The 19,404-nt window shown below is 35.6% G+C and overlaps 2 protein-coding genes across 2 annotated transcripts; both read left to right on the forward strand.

Moving 5' to 3' along the window:
- The first annotated feature begins 11,334 nt into the window (after nucleotides 1-11,334).
- Nucleotides 11,335-11,781, forward strand: LOC116213618 (S-protein homolog 5-like). Its single transcript, XM_031548634.1, has one exon. The coding sequence runs from the start codon at nucleotides 11,335-11,337 to the stop codon at nucleotides 11,779-11,781; it is 447 nt and encodes a 148-aa protein (XP_031404494.1).
- A 6,142-nt stretch (nucleotides 11,782-17,923) lies between these two features.
- Nucleotides 17,924-18,379, forward strand: LOC116213619 (S-protein homolog 3-like). The gene has a single exon (XM_031548635.1). The coding sequence runs from the start codon at nucleotides 17,924-17,926 to the stop codon at nucleotides 18,377-18,379; it is 456 nt and encodes a 151-aa protein (XP_031404495.1).
- Nucleotides 18,380-19,404: the final 1,025 nt, after the last annotated feature.

Raw genomic sequence — 19,404 nt, forward strand, 5'->3', positions numbered from 1 at the left:
ATATAGCAAAAAAAAAAAAAGAAAAAAGAACCTATAAAAGTTAGTTCAAACAGTTGGGTATTTGTTTCCCTTAAACAATGTATAGAATTCGAGTCTTATGAATGGAAAAAAAATCTTTGATTGAAAGAGCTTTACCCCCTTAGTGGACCGACTTGGTTCGACTGAATTAGTTGGAGCGGATTAGGCTTCGGAATAACAGAATTCATATTAAAAAAAGTACATGTTTGCATGATTGAGATTATGTTACATTTTTGCACCAACCTGCAAGCTATTTATATGGTCAGGAATCCTCATCTCAATATATATTTCATCAGTTTTCCATAGTCCAAAGTGATAGTTATGTGTCATAGAGTCGATATTTGCAATTGGATAATTTATATTTATGGCTATAAAATTTAGGGTTTTTTACCTAAAAAAGCACGTACTTTATAAAAATTCCCTAATTTAGCATAAATTTTTAAAATTTTCTGTAAATGCACGAAATTTCAAAATCGTCCTACATCTAGCATGCCGTTACCTTCCGTCCATGGAATGTCATGAAATGCTTACGTGGCCTTTAACTGCTGTCAAGCTAGCCGTTATTTGCCACGTATGTCCACCCCATTGGCCGGTCCATTTTTCTTTTCCGTTTTTGGCCTAAAAAAGCACGTGCTTTATAAAAATTCCCAAATCTAGCACAAACTTTTAAAATTTTCTGTAAATCCACGAAGTTTCAAAATCATCCCACATCTAGCATGTCGTTAGCCTCCGTCCATCCACCTCCGTTAAAAGCTAATGTGGCCTCAAATTTACTTAATTGGTCGTCAATTGCCACGTGTAACTATCCCATTTGAGGGGCTTTTTCTTTCCCCTTTCAACTCTTTGCTCTCCCTTGTTCTCTTCTTTATCCTCCACTGTGCTGCCAACACCACTGTTGCAACCACTCCCCCACCCTCCGTTCAATTGTGGCCACCGTTTGCTCGAACAACTTTGGGAGAGCATATAAAACAAACTTGAGCTCGTGGAGGAAGCTTTAGCAGCAGCTGCAATAGCTCAGGAGACGCCCGAAAGGGGCTGGACAACAACACAACAATATCTTAGCTGAGAGCAGAGAGGCCTGGAGCACCACCGGCAACAGCAGTGAGTAGGGGAGGGGCGTGGAGCACCAAGAACAATAGCAGCACAAAGATAGTGATGTCGATGACCTTCGGGGGGAGGAAATGGAGGGGTTGTGCTAGTGTCGGAAATGATGAAGGAGATAGGGGTGGTGGTGATGGTTGTTACTACTGCTTGTGTCCTTCTGTTCCTCTGCTCCGCTACTGCTCTGTTGCAGGAGGTGGTGTCTCGAAGAAGAGAAGCAAAATGAGGGGTGGGGGAGTAGTGGTGGCAGTGGTGTTAGCAGTGGTAACGAAGAACAAGAACTGGGGAAGAAAATAAATAGAAGAAGTGATATAAGAGGGAAAAGAAAAATGGATCGGCCAATGGGGATGACACATGTGGCAGATAACGGCCAACTGGATAGCTGTTAAGGGCCACGTAAGCATTTCATGGCATTCCATGGACGGAAGGTAACGACATGCTAGACGTGAGACAATTTTGAAACTTCATGCATTTACAGAAAATTTTAAACGTGTATGCTAGATTAAGGAATTTTTGTAAAGTACGTGCTTTTTTAGGCAAAAAACGGAAAAGAAAAACGAACCAGTCAATGGGGTGGACACATGTGGCAAATAACAGCCAGTTGGACAACCCTTAACGACTATGTAAGCATTTCACGATATTCCCTGGACGGAAGGTAACAACATGCTAGATCTGTGACAATTTTGAAACTTCGTGCATTTACAGAAAATTTTAAAAATTTGTACTAGATTAGAGAATTTTGTAAAGTACGTACTTTTTTAGGTGACCAAAAACCCTAAAATTTATTCTATTATTCATGAACTGTTTATGTTTATTAGAATAAGGCTTAAGACACTTGGCATATACTTCATTCTCAAAGAGTTGAGAGTATGAGTGATGAAGTTATCTGGAGCAAGTTCTTTAAATTATTCACAGTCATTGAAATCTTGGCTAGGCACTATTATTTCGACTAGACCGTTACCTCTATATGTATTCATTATTAGTATATAGATACTAATAAAAGTGGAGTAGCAAGTCTCATACTATTCGATATTAGATATTGAGACCAATATGTAGATACTTATGGAGATAAGTGAATCGAATATGATGTATAGATAATATTCACATGATACTTTACTGTTATCAATAAATATTATCTAGACCATATTAGCGCATAAAGTTCTTAGATTCGAGATGCAATGGTTATCTCATACATAAATAGTTAGGATTTACTCCTGCTTATATGCTTGTGTTAAGCATGGGTATTCGACAACATTTGTCCTGGTTAATTATGTATGGAGGTAAGTGATCATTCGAAAAATGATTCATTGACCTGTGTAAATAGGGAAAGGTCCTATGGATTTGAGTTTTATTCTTGATCAGAAAATCCTTGGCCAAGGTGATTGGACTTAAAATAGAAAGGGGTTTCTAATTTTAAGTCTTGATAATCTATCAATGGAAGCTCAAAGATTTCATATAGTCAGTTATAGGGTTTGACATGTATTATGACCCTGACTAGATTGGGATCTAAAATGAAGAGACTTGAATGCATAGCATGTATGGTCACAGGTTCATCAGAATGTACAATCAACACATTCGTCACTATTTGGACTATCATGATATACTGCTAGGTATCATTCACGATCATTAGGAACCAATGGCATTTTCGAAATTAAGCTTTTGATTATGAAAAAGAGTTTCTGGTAATACCGAAAGAGCTTGACATTATAATATCATCGTCACTTAGTGATGAACCTAGTTAGTCACATACAATAGGACGTGTTTTAATCGAGGATGAATTGAGTCTTAATAAGGCAGTTAATTAGGAATCAATTCTTGAATTAGACTTGTAATATAGTTGTACGGTTGCTAGCACATCCCGAAGTCAAATCCGATATCGAGGTGAATCCTTATAAGAAAATACGATAGTTTTATTATTTGAAAAGTTTCCATAATTAGAAAGTCTAGATGTGGAAACTTATGTCGAGAACACAATAGTCTTTCTGTCTTGAAGTTTTGGTCTTATTTGTGCAATGGTATTATATTGGCTATAAATTAGTTAATTGTGAATTAATTATTTAATTGCAAATTGATTCCCAGAGTCATTATGTAAAATATATATGGGTATGTTTTATATATTAATGCGGGGCATTAAATACACACACAAAACCAAAAGAGAGAGAGATCGGAGAGGCATACGGCTAATTAAAAAAGGGGAAGCCTCCTGCCGTTTCTTCTGTTTTTGCTTATTAGAAACCGTAAAAGTTTTTCTCTCCTAGCTGCAAGAAAAATGTCCAAGGTTGCCTTGCGATTCTTTGGAGACGAGCAAGTTCACGTGGACAAGCTAGAGGTCGCACGAGTGGTCGGCTATAATCGTCTACAAGGGATTCAATCTCGAAAGGTATAATTCGATTATCCTTATAGAAACTATAGGTCACGTTGTTTAATTCGAATAAAAGGTGATATGACGCCCAAAATATGGTTACGGGTTACGATCCGATGTTCATGAGATGAAAATTTTATTTATCGTTATTACGATTCTGCTGCGTTTAATTCGATATTTTATTTTCAAGTGGTATCAAAGCCACCCCTTTTATTCGTATCAGATGCGCATAGATGTGCCATGTTTTGATTTGAAGTATGGATTTGTTGAAATGTTCGATAAATCAATTGTCAATTTAACACAAGAAGTGTTCTCGTGGTTGGCCCTTATCACTGATTTGGTGATGGCTCGCGGCTGTGAGCGACAACTCACTGCTGTGAGGACCCTTTTTCGGTCTCCTGGCTGCACGCTGAAGATTGCAGCTGCTCGCTGCCCTTCAGCGGTGAAGCATGGTGGTGCACTGCTGTTGATGGTCATGGGGAGGCTGAGAAGGTGGAAATGACTTGGGATGAGAGCAGTTGTGTGGTTGTGAGTAAGATTCACGGCTGTAACGTGCTGTTAAAGAGTCGCGGCTGAGGTTTGTGGTTGCACGTGGTGACACAGTTGCTTGCTGCCCTTCTCAGGAGTGCGTGTGACTTGTAACTGCTCTGCAGTGCTGTCCGCAGCTGTGGACAGTCTTTTCGAGGCTGTTCGTGGCTGTTGTGGGATGCACCATGCTGCACAAATGTAAAACTTTAGTCATACCCAACGTGATTTTGATCTGTTTGTAGATATTCTGCAAAACTAGACATACTACTCAATCTGTTTGTATTCCCAATCAGGTAACGCTAATATTAAGCATAAACCCACAGATCCGGATAGCTCGATTGTCCCGAATAAGTCCTCCCGTATCTGCTGCACCAGAATTGCGTGCCTCCGGAAGCCCCATTTTTTTTGTTGAGTTTGACCCGACCCTCTCCCCGTTTAGCCCGATATACATACCTCCATTCACGTGCTAGAGCACAGGATGCCTGCAGAACTGCAGATTTGATGTGTGTCCCGAGCTGATTAGAGAATGAGACTCGACCAGTTGCATTAGGATGACAGGAAAATTAAGTTCTCCCGAAAGAGATCCAGCTTGTTCGTCCAAGACCAGAGGAAACCAACAAGCTGTGGCAAAGGCTGTGGATCAATGAGCTCCAAAAACCGATCGACCAAGGAATCGGTTTCAAGTTCGAGAGGAGCCAATCACTGAAGGGCTCAGAAAAGAAGTTCGGGAGATCAGTCGGAGGATTCACTAACCTCTCCCATACTTCTTGAGCTTATATGCAGTCTCTAAGCACGTGAAGCATCTTTTATAAACTTCTAAGACTTAATTACGATATTATCTTATATTGATCATATTGTACCGAAATTAGCATACGCATTCGTGTTCCCCCCCCACCAAGTTTGTAGGGTGGGGTCGCTTGTTCATCCCAAATTATAATCTTTTTTTCGTTATCTATTTGTGTTTGTTTACACAAATATGCATATTCTAGTCGATCCTTTATCAAATATTAATGTGTAGGTATAAAATTTAAGTTTTATTACATGTTTAGCGCAAAAAAGAAAAAATCGAGCAAAAAAGAACAAGTTCTTCTGTTACATGTAATGTGTAACAAACAACTAACTTTTGTTATTTCTTTCATGTAATATTTATTATCATCATAATAAAATTTAAATCTCCTAGACTATGTTAGAGAATATATTCGAATGAACTACACGCACTATAACTTAATCCGTATTGTCTAGATAAACTATGTGATTTTTCAATGTAATTTATTCAAATATATTCTCTAGCATCGAAAAGCAGAGAATGAGTTAAAATGTAATTAAAAATAAATGAAAAAGGAGGAAGAATGTAATACAAATGTTAAACCTTTTTTTTTTAAGAATATGAAAGGGTAAAAAAAGAAAAAAGAGAAATAAAAAGCTCCATGGAATAGGAAAATGAAAAATAGATTGAAGAAAACAACCACATATTGTCCATATCAGTCCAACAAGGAAAAAATAACGGGAGATTTTGCCATCGTTATTTGCAAAGAACAACCACCATGATTGTTTTCTTTTTAATCATTAGATTAGATTAGGGTTGATCTGAGCTGTATACGTATTCAAATTATTTTTATCTGAACATTTACACCCTAAATTTTTTGCTTTCGATATTTTTTACTACGAATTTTCTCGATGAAGTCCCCTCACACCCGTGAATAGCTCAAATTAGGTTCGATTTTAAACTGAATTAAATCTACCGATTCAATCATATAAATAACAATTTAATTTATTAAAAAGAAAAGCAAAACAAATTATAAATTAAATGAATTTTGATATATTTGTACGTGTTCCCATTTCCTATTTCAATCGACAAAATCAAATCAACTAAACAATATCTAAAATTCAATCAACAATCATTCCGTGTAAGAGTAATCCCAGTGTGTGCTCAAATTTGCAATGTTCCCGATCCAATCAGTGGGATACCCTCTTCCAATTGAAGAATGCAAAGAGAATCTAAGAATTGCTTTCATTCCAATTGAATTCATGCAATATCAATTTAAGAATTGCAAGTGATATGAAGAATTACTTCAATTCCAATTCAACCAAGATATCCATGCAATTGAATTGGAAGCAAACACGAAATTCCTCCGAATTCAATTCCAATTCTTGAAATTTGTGGATATCCTGATATCCAATTCCAGTTATTCCAGTTCAATTTTTTATTCTTAATTACTGTGTTATTTCTTAAAAAATGATATCCAATTTCCAATTGTAAGCAACTCTTCACCTCCATGAAATTGTTTTTGCTGATTTACGCAAGGTTAAAAAAATGTCAAGAAATTTCTTGATTGGAAGCTATTCCTCACCATTGGATTTTCGATGCTCTTGGAATTAGGTGAAGGAGTCGCCACGTTTGATGTATGAAATTAGAATTGGGTTGCATGTTAATTTGAGTTTTGGCCATAGAAGCTGCCAAGTGATTGAGCGTAACTTGCAGTTGGCTTTGTCTCTGATCCCATTAAAAAAAAAAGAAAAGGAAATCAACCATCAACATTTAGGGATTGAATTGACAATTGAGTTTTAGGGATTGGTGAATTGATTTGATGTTGCCGATTGAAATAGGGAATTGAAATGTACGAAGATATCAAGATTTGCTTAATTTATAATTATTTTCTTTTCTATTTTAAATTAAATTGTTATTTATTTGATCGAATCAGTAGATTTCGTTTGTTTTAATATCTAATAGGATTACAATGGTTCACGGGGCGCGACTGAACATCGTTGAGAAGATACATAGTCGAAAATATCAAAAGTCAAAGATTGAGCCATGAATCTTCATGTAAAAATATAAAAGGAATTTGGACACATGTATGACCTAGATTAACCCTAATTCGATCTAACAATTTAAAAGAAAATAATCACGGTGGTCGTTTTTTTAGCATCACCTAAAAATAACTGGTGGCCCTGTTTTAATAAATGAAACGTAAGAATATTTCGCAAGAAATTTAGATTTATTACCCGATATTTCCATTATTTCTACATTTTCAAAATGTCTTTCATTAATATCAGTTGTTGAGGGTTTACAAATTACACATATCTAAGTTAAAAAAATTACAATGAATTTACAAGAGACGGTGCTTCTCCGGAAGGGATTTTTAGATTTTCCATACCATAAAAAATCAATACGAGCCATTAGATCTCCCCTCATTTAATATGAACCATCCATTGTATTTAATTTTTTTGGGAAAAAAGACAAAAACCCTTTGTGGTTTGGGATCGGGACAAATCGCACCATGTTATTTTGTTTTGGACAATTAGCCCCTAGTGGTTTGCTCCATTAGACATAGGGGTTACGGTGTTAATTTTTTTTCATTTTTAGTCCTCAAGTTTTGACCTTTTAATCATTTTGGTTCTAAATTTTCTTCGTTTATCATTCCTATCCTCAACTTTTCATTTTTTCATTTGTCCTATAAAGAAAATCGAAAGGGAAGGAGGGGTCGAGGCCACCAATTGACGACCCCGACCCCTCCACCGAGGTCACCGGTACCCACGGAGGACGCCGGCTACCTTGGTAGAGGGATCAGAGTAGCCGATTGGCAGCCACAATCCCGAATCGATCGAGGACTTCGAGTCGGAGGTCCCCGATAGATTCGGGGTTGGGGGCACCAATCGGCGACCCCGACCCATCCACCGAGGTCGTCGGCGTCCTCCGTGGGTACCTGCAACCTCGATGGAGGGGTTGGGGCCGCCAATCGGCGATCCCGACCCCTCCACTGAGGTCGCCAGCGTCTTTTGTGGGTACCGACAATCTCGGTGGAGGGGACGGAGTCGCCTTGACCCCCCTTTCCCTTTCGATTTTTTTTATAGAACTAAAATGAAACAAAATGAAAAGTTGAGGATAGGAATGATTAAAAAAAATTAGAACCAAAATAATTAAAAGGTTAAAGATTAATGACTGAAAATGAAAAAAAAATTAACGCCGTAACCCCCTATGTCTAACGAAGCAAACCACAAGGGGGCTAATTGTCCCAAATAAAAGAACATGATGCGATTTATCCCGATCTCAAACCACAAAGGGAATTTTTGTCTTTTTCCTATTTTTTTAAGTATATTCATTATTTACTTTTATATTTTCCTTCCATAACCATTCACCGGTGTTACGGATTAGCCTTCACGTGTGAACAATGAAGAAGTGCCACATCATCTACCATGAACCACCCGTCAGACGGGCTGCAATAATTAAACTGTACCTCTAACTGAACCGGTGCACAAATTTGGTTCAAGTATTATCATATATCATAACCCCAAAATAATTCAGTCTGACATCTTTCAATCGACTTTCAATTGACCCCTTGTCGTCTCCCTCGCAATAGCTTTCCTCTCAACCGAAGCATTAACGCTGCCATCTCCTCATCTCTCGCATTCCACTGTGGCCGACCACCCTCTCCTCGAGCTTCTAGTGCGGTCATCCTCTGCCGTCGCCATGGTGTCGTCTGTCATCGCCATCTCGGTGGAATTCCATCTCCTCGAACCGAACTTCGACAATGAAATGAATGCATTTGGCAATTTCCCAAGTCTATGCATTACCCCCCTTATATACTTTTGTTTTGTTGGCTGAAAAAAAAAAAAGAACCAAAGGCACAAATTTTGCTTGAATTAAGCAGGAGTTCAACCGTTCTACTAGAACTATCAACTTAATCCTCTAAACAGTGAAAAGACTTCCATTAAGCCGTTTTGATATGTGAGATGGCGATTTAGCTATAAAATTATTATTTGTGAACACATAATGTTCGTCTTCCTGTCTCACATAATCCGTAGAGTTCATGACTTGTACATGCGGCTAGAAAGACCAATATCCAAATTTGCCATCGAAATCTTGGGATGACTTGCTTTATGTTATCAGTGTTCCTAGGTCCTTGGGTTGCTTCATGCAGTGATACATGTGTTCTGTGCATGGTAGTGATCAAGTGAAAATGATAGGACATTCGTTCTATAGTTCAATTTTTAGGCTATGAACAATTGAGAATTCTAAATTTCAGGGTAATAAGAGTTCTTCTTCAAGACCTGGTGCTTCCAAGCCTAGAGTGCGTCCCCAAGCTCCCAGATACAAGGGACTACTCTTTTCTATTATCTGATGATGCTGAGCTCCCCTGCCTCGCCCAAACAACCTCCACCACAGAGTGATCCTGCTCCTAGTTCGGGTGTGTCATGATTTATGCTTAATCTGCTTTCTGGTCTATCATACTGATTTGAAACTTACTGAATTCTTCTCTATTGTTGATGATCCTCGCTCAGCTGAATTAACGTCTCAGAGCTGACAAACCCTCGGGAGCAATTAGATATTTTGCATATTAGATATTTATGTATTTTACCAATTCATACCATCTGTTAGTCCTTGGTTAGGCTAGATTCTTTAGTTTCCATTATCAGAGAGATTTTTAGCTTTTTTTACTAGATTTTGGCTAGATTCTTTAGTTTCCATTAGTCCTTGGCTTTTTTTTTTTCCCATTATCAGAGGTAATGAACAGATTGATTTTTCCGTCTCATTTAATTATTGTTATTTGTATGATTTTTGAGATTTTTTTTAATTTTTTTTTCTATGTATAGATGGATTACATACGGAACAATCCGTCTCTAAAATCCGTACGTAACATTTAGAGATAGATATGAGAAGGGAGGGTCCGTCTTTCAGCAGAGACGGATTTATAAATGGACATTTCCGTCTCTAAAATGTACAGATGGATCCTATTTTGCAACGCGCTTTTTACGAATGGGCATGGATCCGTCCGTCATCCGTGTTCAAAACCATATTAGAGATGGATTATAAACGGATCCTCCCAGTGCCATCTTCTTCTTGCTGCTAATAAGCCATTCCCATACAAGCAAGTACAAAAACAGTTCAAAATTTGAAAAGCAAAAGCTTCTAGCTACCTCATTAGAAAGTCCTCATTATAATTTTTGCTTTTCCCTGCAGCAAGACGCACCCAACCAGGCCCAAATTAGCAGAGAGCCTAACTTCCTTCTGAATATCAACACGCCATCCTCCTATTAATCACACTGATAATTAAGGACAATATTTTCCCTACTTAATCTTCCAACAAAATGCATAGGCAATTATGTACACAATACTCAAACACAAGCTTCGGTTTCGGAAAATAACTCCCAATTCTCACTTCCTCGGTTCCTTGATTCAGGTTCCGTCAGTGACTCGCATAGCTCCTTGCTCGAACAATGCCAGTGAGTTTAGTGCACAGCTGCCATACTCGATGAGCGGAGAGATTTTTTTAAACGACTTATTAGGTTTCAGGAACCTCTCAGCTTAGGTATAACCTTACTATGATCGTAATGACTTATCCATATCAACAATGTGATCCTTGAGTTGACAGTTTCCCAAGCTCCCCGATCTAGTCTCTCTGGACTATGAACAAAGGATATGTTCGTCGAAAGATGGGCATTTGCATAACTAGTTAAGTAAATGGATTATTGTATCAATCATTTAATATATTCATAACGACTTATCCATGTCATAATTGTATATTTTGTTGAGGGAGTATTTTAGTCCTTTTTTTTTCGGGCCGAAACTCGAATATTTTTGTCTTTTTTTAGTAAAGTCTTAGAAATATAAACAACTCTTTCGATAAATATTTATGTAGATATTTAGGATCAAATGATACAGAATAATATGCAAAAATAGGCGAAAACACATAAAGAAAGATCACTCTAAGAAAAATGGATTTCATTTTATCTAAATTGATTTTAGAATGTATTTCGTCAAACATATTCTCTTAGTAAAACTGAATTGAAAAATATTCATGTGTTCAAAAATCATCACAGTACGAGGCACGTCCAATTATGATAAAATCTTAGCTGACATTTATCCATATCACATGCCAATTATATTTTATCAATCAATTTTATTAAGTATTTTATTAGGGTCGCACCCATCATTTAACATTAGCCAAAGTAAAAACTATTTAAAAAAATAAAATTGGATTGCTCTTAAAAACGTGACTCGTTACATATGTCAGGTTAATTTTTTGCATGCACGTTTCGTGCACTATTGGATTCTTGTCAATATAACAGGGTAATCTGCTATATATGTCATGGCATTTATTATGTAATTTGCTATATATGTCATGGCATTTATTATGTAATTTGCTATTTATGTCATGGCATTTATTCATTTTCTGTTTCCTCTTTTGAACTTACCAATTAGGAATATTTTTTATGTTCCATTTCTGCACCAATTTGCGAACTATTTATGTGGTCAGAATCCTCATCTCAGTATTAGTTCCATCAGTTATCCAGAGTCCAAAGAATAGGAAAACGGTTTCTGGAAAATGGGTTCGTCCCCGAAGCATCTCATCGTCCCAATTGTGGTTGTCCTATCGGTACTCATGGATCATACATGCGAGGGACAACAGCATGAACCACCATCAATCTCAGACCCAGGAACCGTCCTTATCAAAATCCAGAATGATGTTGCCAATAACTCAGCCACGCTCACGGTCCATTGCAGAAGAGTTGATCGTGGCTATGAGGTGGACCTTGGAGCCCATGATGTCGCGCCATACTCGTATTACAAGTTTAGTTTCGAGACCATGAAAATACCGGTGACAGCGTACAACTGCAGCTTTCAGTGGCCACCAAAAAATTATCACGACTTTAATATATTCTTTCAAGCCAGAGACGGGGACGAGGGTGAAAATAAATGGGTGGTCCACGACTGGGGACCGTGTCTCCGCAACACCGAAACTGGTAATGAGGACTGTCGTAATTGGTCTTAATCCATGGCCAAATCCATTACTTGTCAAGAGGACAAAGTAAATTTGTCTTAATCGTTTGGCTATCTATTCCGAATAATTAATTGGATCATATAAAAGAGTTCGGTGAGCTTTTTTTTTTTCACTTTTGTCCTAAATATACCTTTATTTTTTTCATTAACATATATATATGATATGATAAATTAAAACTATCTTAATAAAAGAAAGATTTTAGCCGGTAAATCTCAAGTATATTATATTAAATTTGATTAAATATAAAACTTTAGTCATACCCAATGTGATTTTGATCTTTTTCTTGCTGGACTGTGATTTTGTTCTGTTTATATACAAATTCTGCTACTGATGATTAAATTAAATTATGTGCTCCACATTCACCCACAAAAAAAAAAAATCCACTTATCATTAAACTAGGAAAAACATAGTATCCTGAGCTGATTTGAGAATGAGATGAGTTGAATCAGTATGACGGGAAAAGTCCTCCTGAAAGAGATCCTTATTCCTCTAATTAAGACCAGATAAACCAACAAGCTGATGCAGCAAATTAAGAAAGTGAGTGGTTCAATGAGGTCCATTAACCAATCAAGCAAGGACTCGATCAGTTTCAAGTTCCAATCAAGCAGGAGAGCCGGAGGATTCACTAACCTCTCCCGTTACTTCTCGAGCATATATGCAGTCTCTAAGCACGTCAAGTGGACTTTTAGGATCAGTCTCTATTTTCTCAATAGAATCATTGATATTGTCTGTTTTCGGTAGAAAAAATTATGGGAGATATTGCTCTCACAATTCCGATAGATCGAGTATTGTAGATTACCTGTTGATTAATTGTCTATCTCACTTATAAAAGAATAACATTAATAATAAATTGTCGACATGATGACAATGGAAGGACAAAAGGATTATATTTGGATTTCCTCCCTGGAGTTGGTTTTTCGTTCTGGGTAAATTCAATTAACCGGTAATGCCGTTAGTATATTCATAAATTTCTAACATAATTTATTGTGATGAAGATAATCAACTCAATGATTTTAGTTAATTATCATTATAATTTGAATAAGAATCTTTTATAAGCTTTTAAAACTTAATGATAATGGTATCTGATATTGACCATATAGTACCAAAATCAACATACGGTTTCGTTTTTCTTTTTCTAGCTTATAGGATGGGGTCACTTGTTCATACCAAGTTTATCATCATTTAAAATTTTCCATTATCTCTCTGTGTTTGTCTACATAAATATGCATATTCTAGTCGATTCTTTATTAAAATATAAAATTAAGTTCTTCTATTACAAGTAATATGTAAGAAATAATTTTTGTTGTTCATTTCATATTATATTTATTAACACCATAATAAAATTTGAATCTCCTAGACTATGTTAGAGAATATATTAGAATAAGTTACAGGCACTGTAAATTAATTTGTATTTTCTAATTAAAGTATGTGATTTTTTTTTCAATGTAATTTATATGAATATATTCGCTAGCATAAAAGGGGAGAGAATGAGTGAAAATGTCATTAAAAATAAAAGAACTGGAGTAAGAGCGTATCAATGAAGATAAATGATGACTTAAAATTTAGAATAAGAAAGGGGAAAAAGAAAAAGACAAACAAAAAAAAAAGCTCCATGGAATGGAAAATGAATAATAGATTGAAGAAAACAACCACATCTTGTCCATATCTACATTTTCCTTTTATTTGACATTTGACATCAGGACAAGAAGGAAAATATAACTGATGGCCTGTTAGTAAACGGAAGTAAGAATATTTCACAAATAATTTTGAGATTTATTACTCCATATTACCATTAATTTCACATTTATAAAAGATATCTATATACAATTATAAAAATCGATGCAACGCCTCAATAATGTCACGTAGGATATGAGTAATATATCGTTGAGTTACTTTTGGAATTCTCACGAATCACAACGCAACAAATGTAATCTTATATCATGTCATCCTACTAATAGAACTTCAAAAGTTTTTCAATTATGGAAGTAGACAAGTCATTTATAAATAGAATTTAAGAGATAAAATATCTCGCCATTTGGTTGGTTGCACCATACCATCAAGTAAAAAGTGTAAGTAAAAATTAAGTATTTTACTGAAAAATAAGTAAAATTCTTCCAAATTTGTGCTTGATTTCAAAAATTGAGGAGTTTGTAATATGTTTTGAAATTTATGCAACTTACTTTTTTTATTAATAATTTACCAAAAGTTCAAGTAATTTACAAGAAATTATAGTAATTTATTTTTTGTATAGTGCAACCGATTGTGACATTTTCCACATGCCCACATCATCCTTATTGGAGATTCTACAACGATTTACTAGCAAAAATAATTACAGTAGTTGTTTTATTTTCAGCTATTAAATCCCGTAAGGTAAGATTCACTCGTACACGTGTCCAAAATCTTTTTACTTGAAGATTTACCATTTATACTTTGACTTTCAATATTTTCGACTACGCATCTTCTAGACAACGCTCGGTCGCGTACATGAACGAGTCGAATTTTGTTCAATATTAAACCGAACTAGAATCTACCGATTCAATTAAGTAAATAATAATTTGTAACTTAAAAAAAAGAAGAAAAAACACATAATAAAACAAACAACTTTCTACATTATTCCCTCTCCCAATATTAGAAGTGAGACCACCCGCAAAATCAAATCAAGCAACCCTAAGAAATTCAAACGAAAACTCAATTAAATCAAATCGACATTAAGCAAACATCAGATTTAGTAGATTTCCCAGAATAATATAAAAACATCAAAGCTGACTTTGAATTCAATGCATTAGAGTAATATAAAGGCTCAATGCTCAAATCGGGGTGGTCTGAATCAATGGCTGGGTGGAATCTCTCAAAGATACATGGCGTGTTATAGTATGAGCACAACTTCGCACTTGATTTCCTTATCCTACTTCCCAAAGAGTCCGAAGCTGCTCTCGACAATTGACTTGTTGATCATGGTGAACGAGAAGAGGCAATTCTTGCAGATCCCATGAACATCCACGAGACTACAATGGATATGGCACAAAACTAAATATCGATTGAATTGTCGATTGTATTTTTTAGGGATTGTTAGGAGGAAAGTAAACGATGATATCGAGAATTGTTTGTTTCATTATTTATTTTTTTCTTTATTTTAAAGTTATTAAATTATTATGTATTTAATTAAATCGGTAGATTTCGGTTTGATATTAAATCGAACTGGATTCGATTCGTTCACGTGCGCAACTGAGCGTCGTCCAGAAGATGCGCAATGGAAAATATCAAAAATCAAAATATGATGAGTGAATCTTCAAGTAAAAATATTTCGGACATGTGTAAATTTGAAATTAATATTTCGGCCACAGCAGAGTGAAACTTATGAGGACTGACGTGTTCGATTTTTATTGGAAGATTTCATGATCGATGTGATTATTATTATTTTTCCATGAACCGATACAGATTGATGAGCTTTCACTTGACGACAAATTAATTAGTACAAACTGGGAGGGGAGAGATTCTTCGAGATTGTATGTCTATCTTCTTTTTTTTTTTTGTTCGATTGGAGAAGATATACAGAAGATGACGTTGTAATATGTTTATTTATTATTTTTTTAAGTAATTAAATTTATTTTTTATTTGGTTGAACCAATGCAATTCAGTTCGATTTAATAGCGGATTGGATCCGATTCTTTCACAGACAAGATCGAGTATTGACGAGAATATGTTTGGTCAAAAATATGAATTATCAAACTATGAGAGGTGAATCTTAAATTAAAAGAATCTAAGACACGCGTACAGTGAGGATCTTAAATAAGACAATCTAACGACCATGAATAAAACAACTGTGGTGGTTGTTTTTGGATGCCAACCACTGTAACATCACCCTCATCCTCATAAGGCCAAAACAAAAGCTCTTATTCTAAGATTTATTCTAAATGGAGATTATAGAGCCGCAAGTACAAAAAAACAATCACCACGATTATTTTATTCTTGGCCGTCGGATTCGTTGATGTAAGATCATAATCCTACACGTGTTCAATATTTTTTTACGGTAAAATACATCCCTGATATTTTGACTATTTATACCATCAATAGTGGAGTCACACACTCAGTGAAGCAATTTCTTCTACGTTATACTTTCCATTAATTTTGAGCCCATAGAATTGATCATGGGTCGAATAGCTGGATCTGAGCATCAGTTTTGTTCAAAAATTGAACAAATCGATTGATTGATTGAAGATTCTATCTCTTGATTATATGGCTTCGTTTTCAACAATTGAACAACAAAAAGCTTCCTCTTGGTTTAGATGTTCATAAATCTCTTTATCCAGTAAGCCAAGAGATCTGTGTTTCGTTGAGTGTTCAACCATGGGGTTGGGTGGGCGGGCGACCGGAGGGTGCCGACACCGGCATCAAATTGAATTTTAGGGATTGATTGCAGGTCTGCTCTGTTATTGGAAGGGGAATAAGACGGAGGGAGGAGAATACGATGGAGCTTTGTTTTTTCCTTTTCTTTTTTCTATTTAAAGAATAAAATTGTTACTTATTTTATTGAACCAATATATATTGATTCGATCTAATATTGAACCAAATTCTACCCGTTCACTATCATGCCCGAGTGTCATTAAAAAAATGTGTAGTCGAAAATATCAAAAATCAAATTATGAGGAGTGAATCTTCCACTAAAATATTTTGGACGCCTGTATGATGAGGATTTTATCTAACGAGATTTAAAAGGTTGAAAAAAAAATCATCATGATTGATTTTTTACCAAACATGGTAGCATACCCTATTCTAAAAGTCATGGGCACTTCAATTCTCGTTGAAAATATAAAATATAAATCTTGCAAGACATTATCAACCCGTATGTAAATAATTAAAAGTTTTAATCAAATTATGATTAATAAAAGATTTAGCCAAGTATGTTGTTACAAAATTTAAAAAAATAATAATTTCCTTTGGGAGAAACCTCTGCTAAGGGGGCTGCGGAAAAACCTTTGCTAAGGTTGTCATGGAGATTTTATGCACCTATAATCTATTACGAAAGTGGTGACCAATCTTTTCGATATGTCTATCAATTTCTACCTGAGCATATGTGCAGGTCTTACATCTTGTTTCATTAAAATCACTGGTTGAGAGTCTAGAAACTACACATGCATAAGCTAAGAAAATTACAATGAATTTATAAGTGAAATGGATGACCTCTATGTAAGTTTGAGCCTGTGGATTAGAAATGGGCTCTTGTAGGCCAGTTGAAATTTATTAAATGGTTTATAAAAGATTATATGCCACAATTATTAGCTCAAACTTTTGAATTGAAAATGTGCTCAATCTCTTGTAGACTAGTGGAATTTAACATCGCTCAAAAGAGAAAATGATGGCTTGTTGTGCTTCTCAAATCCCAATCCATGATTGGGAAAGTTTTACTTTAGTCCTGAGTGAACTGATCCGATTTGAATATTAATTAGTTAGAACCCATTGATTTTTGAATAATAAGTGGTGGCGGCAAAAAAATGATGGCCCGTTTATTTATAGAAAATTTGTTACAAAAGTGGAAAAATCTGGGTAAAATAGAAATAAATTGCAAAGGATATTCTCATCCAGTTAAACATAGACTAAATTATCAAAGAGATTGTTGTACAGTAACGCAGGCCCTCGTCTAATAATTAATCAAGAAGTTATAGTTTGATACTCGTCGTGAGACTATTCGTATTCATTTATTAGTTGTTAGGATTTTTATTTTATTGTACTATATTTATATGCCTCCTTTACAATTCAAAAATAAGAATATCCAACGAATTTCCTAAAAAAAATTTCTGTATTTTCAGTTGTCCAATTTATACACCACTAGAAAAGTATTATATATTTTTTTTAAGTTCACCCACTTCTCCACTAGGCAAGGGAAGATCAAGAAAATTGAGTCTTCCTTTTCCAATTTATTTTCCAAGATCTTCACATACGTTAAGAAAAACCCAAAATTAAGGTGGAAGACACATACAGAGTAATTAAGATGTTAGGGAGATATGTCTGCATGATTGAGATTATGCTCCATTTCTGCACCAATTTGCGAACTATTTATATGGTTAGAGCCCTCATCGCAATATATTGCATCAGTTTTCTAGAGTCCAAAGAATAGGAAAACGTTTTCTGGAAAATGGGTTCGTTCCCAAAGCATCTTGTTGTCCTGATGGTGATTGCCGGCCTTTCGGTACTCATGGATCGTACATGTGGGGCACAACTTCATGAATCAGAACGACAACCACCAACTGTCAGAGGAACCGTTCATATCAAAATGCAGAATGCTCTTGCCGATAAGTCAGCCACGCTTACGGTCCATTGCAGTGGACGCCTTCGAGATGAACCAGCTGACCTCGGACTCCATGACATCGCGCCGACCTCAACTTACGAGTTCACATTCGAGACCGATAATATATCCCGGACATTGTACTACTGCAGCTTTCAGTGGCCGCCAAAAAATTCGCGCAACTTTGATATATTCTCTCAAGATAGAGACGGCAGAAAGGGTGACTTTTATTGGACAGTCTCCGACACAGGACCTTGTCTCCTCGACGTGGGAACCGGCAATGAGGACTGTAAAAATTGGTCTTAGTCTATGGCCAAACCCCTTACTTATCAAGAGCATAAAATAGACATATGTCTTATTTATTTCACTATCTATTCTCAATAATCAATAAATTAAATCGTTCGATCGCAGGGGCGAAGCCAGGATTTCTTTCGAGGGGGGCAAAAATATTATAATAAATATAATTTTGGGGTAAAATTTTAAAAATTCAAAGTTCAGGGGTGCAAGGGGGCAAAAATATTACAATAAACATACTTTTGAGGTAAAATTTTAACAAATTTAAAGTTCAGGGGGGCAATTGCCCCCCCTGCTAATATGCTGGCTCCGCCCCTGTTCGATCCGTTTCTTTTTTCACTTTTATTCGCGATATCAGAAATTAAAACTATATTAAGAAAAGATTTTAGTGCCGGTAATTAAATCTAAAAAAAATAAAGTTCAGTAAATGTAAAATCTTAGTCATACCCAATGTGATTTTGATCTGTTTGTATATATTCTGCTGTTGATGGTTAAATTATGTGCTCCACTGTGCATTAAACTAGACATGTTTTTAGTCGGTTCTAAAAAATATAGCTTAAAATAAATTCATGTATATAAGTCAAAATATCATATTGGATTTACATAAATCTCGAGCATTTCCTTTGGATTCTTGACATAATATATAGCAAAACAAAAGGTTGTGAATTTCTAAGGTGGTCTCTTTTTTATATGTCCACATGACTATCACGATTTTGAATTATGTTGAGTCCGTTTTCGCGGGTGAAGTTTGAGACATATCTACAAAAACACGTTGATTGATGTGGAAGCTTTACTGATATTTTGTTGTGTTGTTTCAAAAAATATTCTTATTAGAATCATTCAGTATAGTTTCGGTATGTGATTGATTGCAAATTTGTATCGTTTCGATGTAATTGGTTGATAATTCAGCCAGTTCGTGTAGTTTGTCAACTGATACAAGAATGTAATTTATATACCGCCTTTGTTTTCTCTGTAGATATTGTTTTGTTTCTTAAAATATTTTTCAGAGGAAACAATATAAGTCGAGCAAATATGAG

This window comes from Punica granatum, chromosome 7 (assembly GCF_007655135.1).
Source record: "Punica granatum isolate Tunisia-2019 chromosome 7, ASM765513v2, whole genome shotgun sequence".
Classification (NCBI taxonomy): domain Eukaryota; kingdom Viridiplantae; phylum Streptophyta; class Magnoliopsida; order Myrtales; family Lythraceae; genus Punica; species Punica granatum.

Bases quoted from the DNA above. Each gene is read 5' to 3' on its own strand.
- LOC116213618 (XM_031548634.1), top strand. From the start codon at position 11,335: ATGGGTTCGTCCCCGAAGCATCTCATCGTCCCAATTGTGGTTGTCCTA.
- LOC116213619 (XM_031548635.1), top strand. From the start codon at position 17,924: ATGGGTTCGTTCCCAAAGCATCTTGTTGTCCTGATGGTGATTGCCGGC.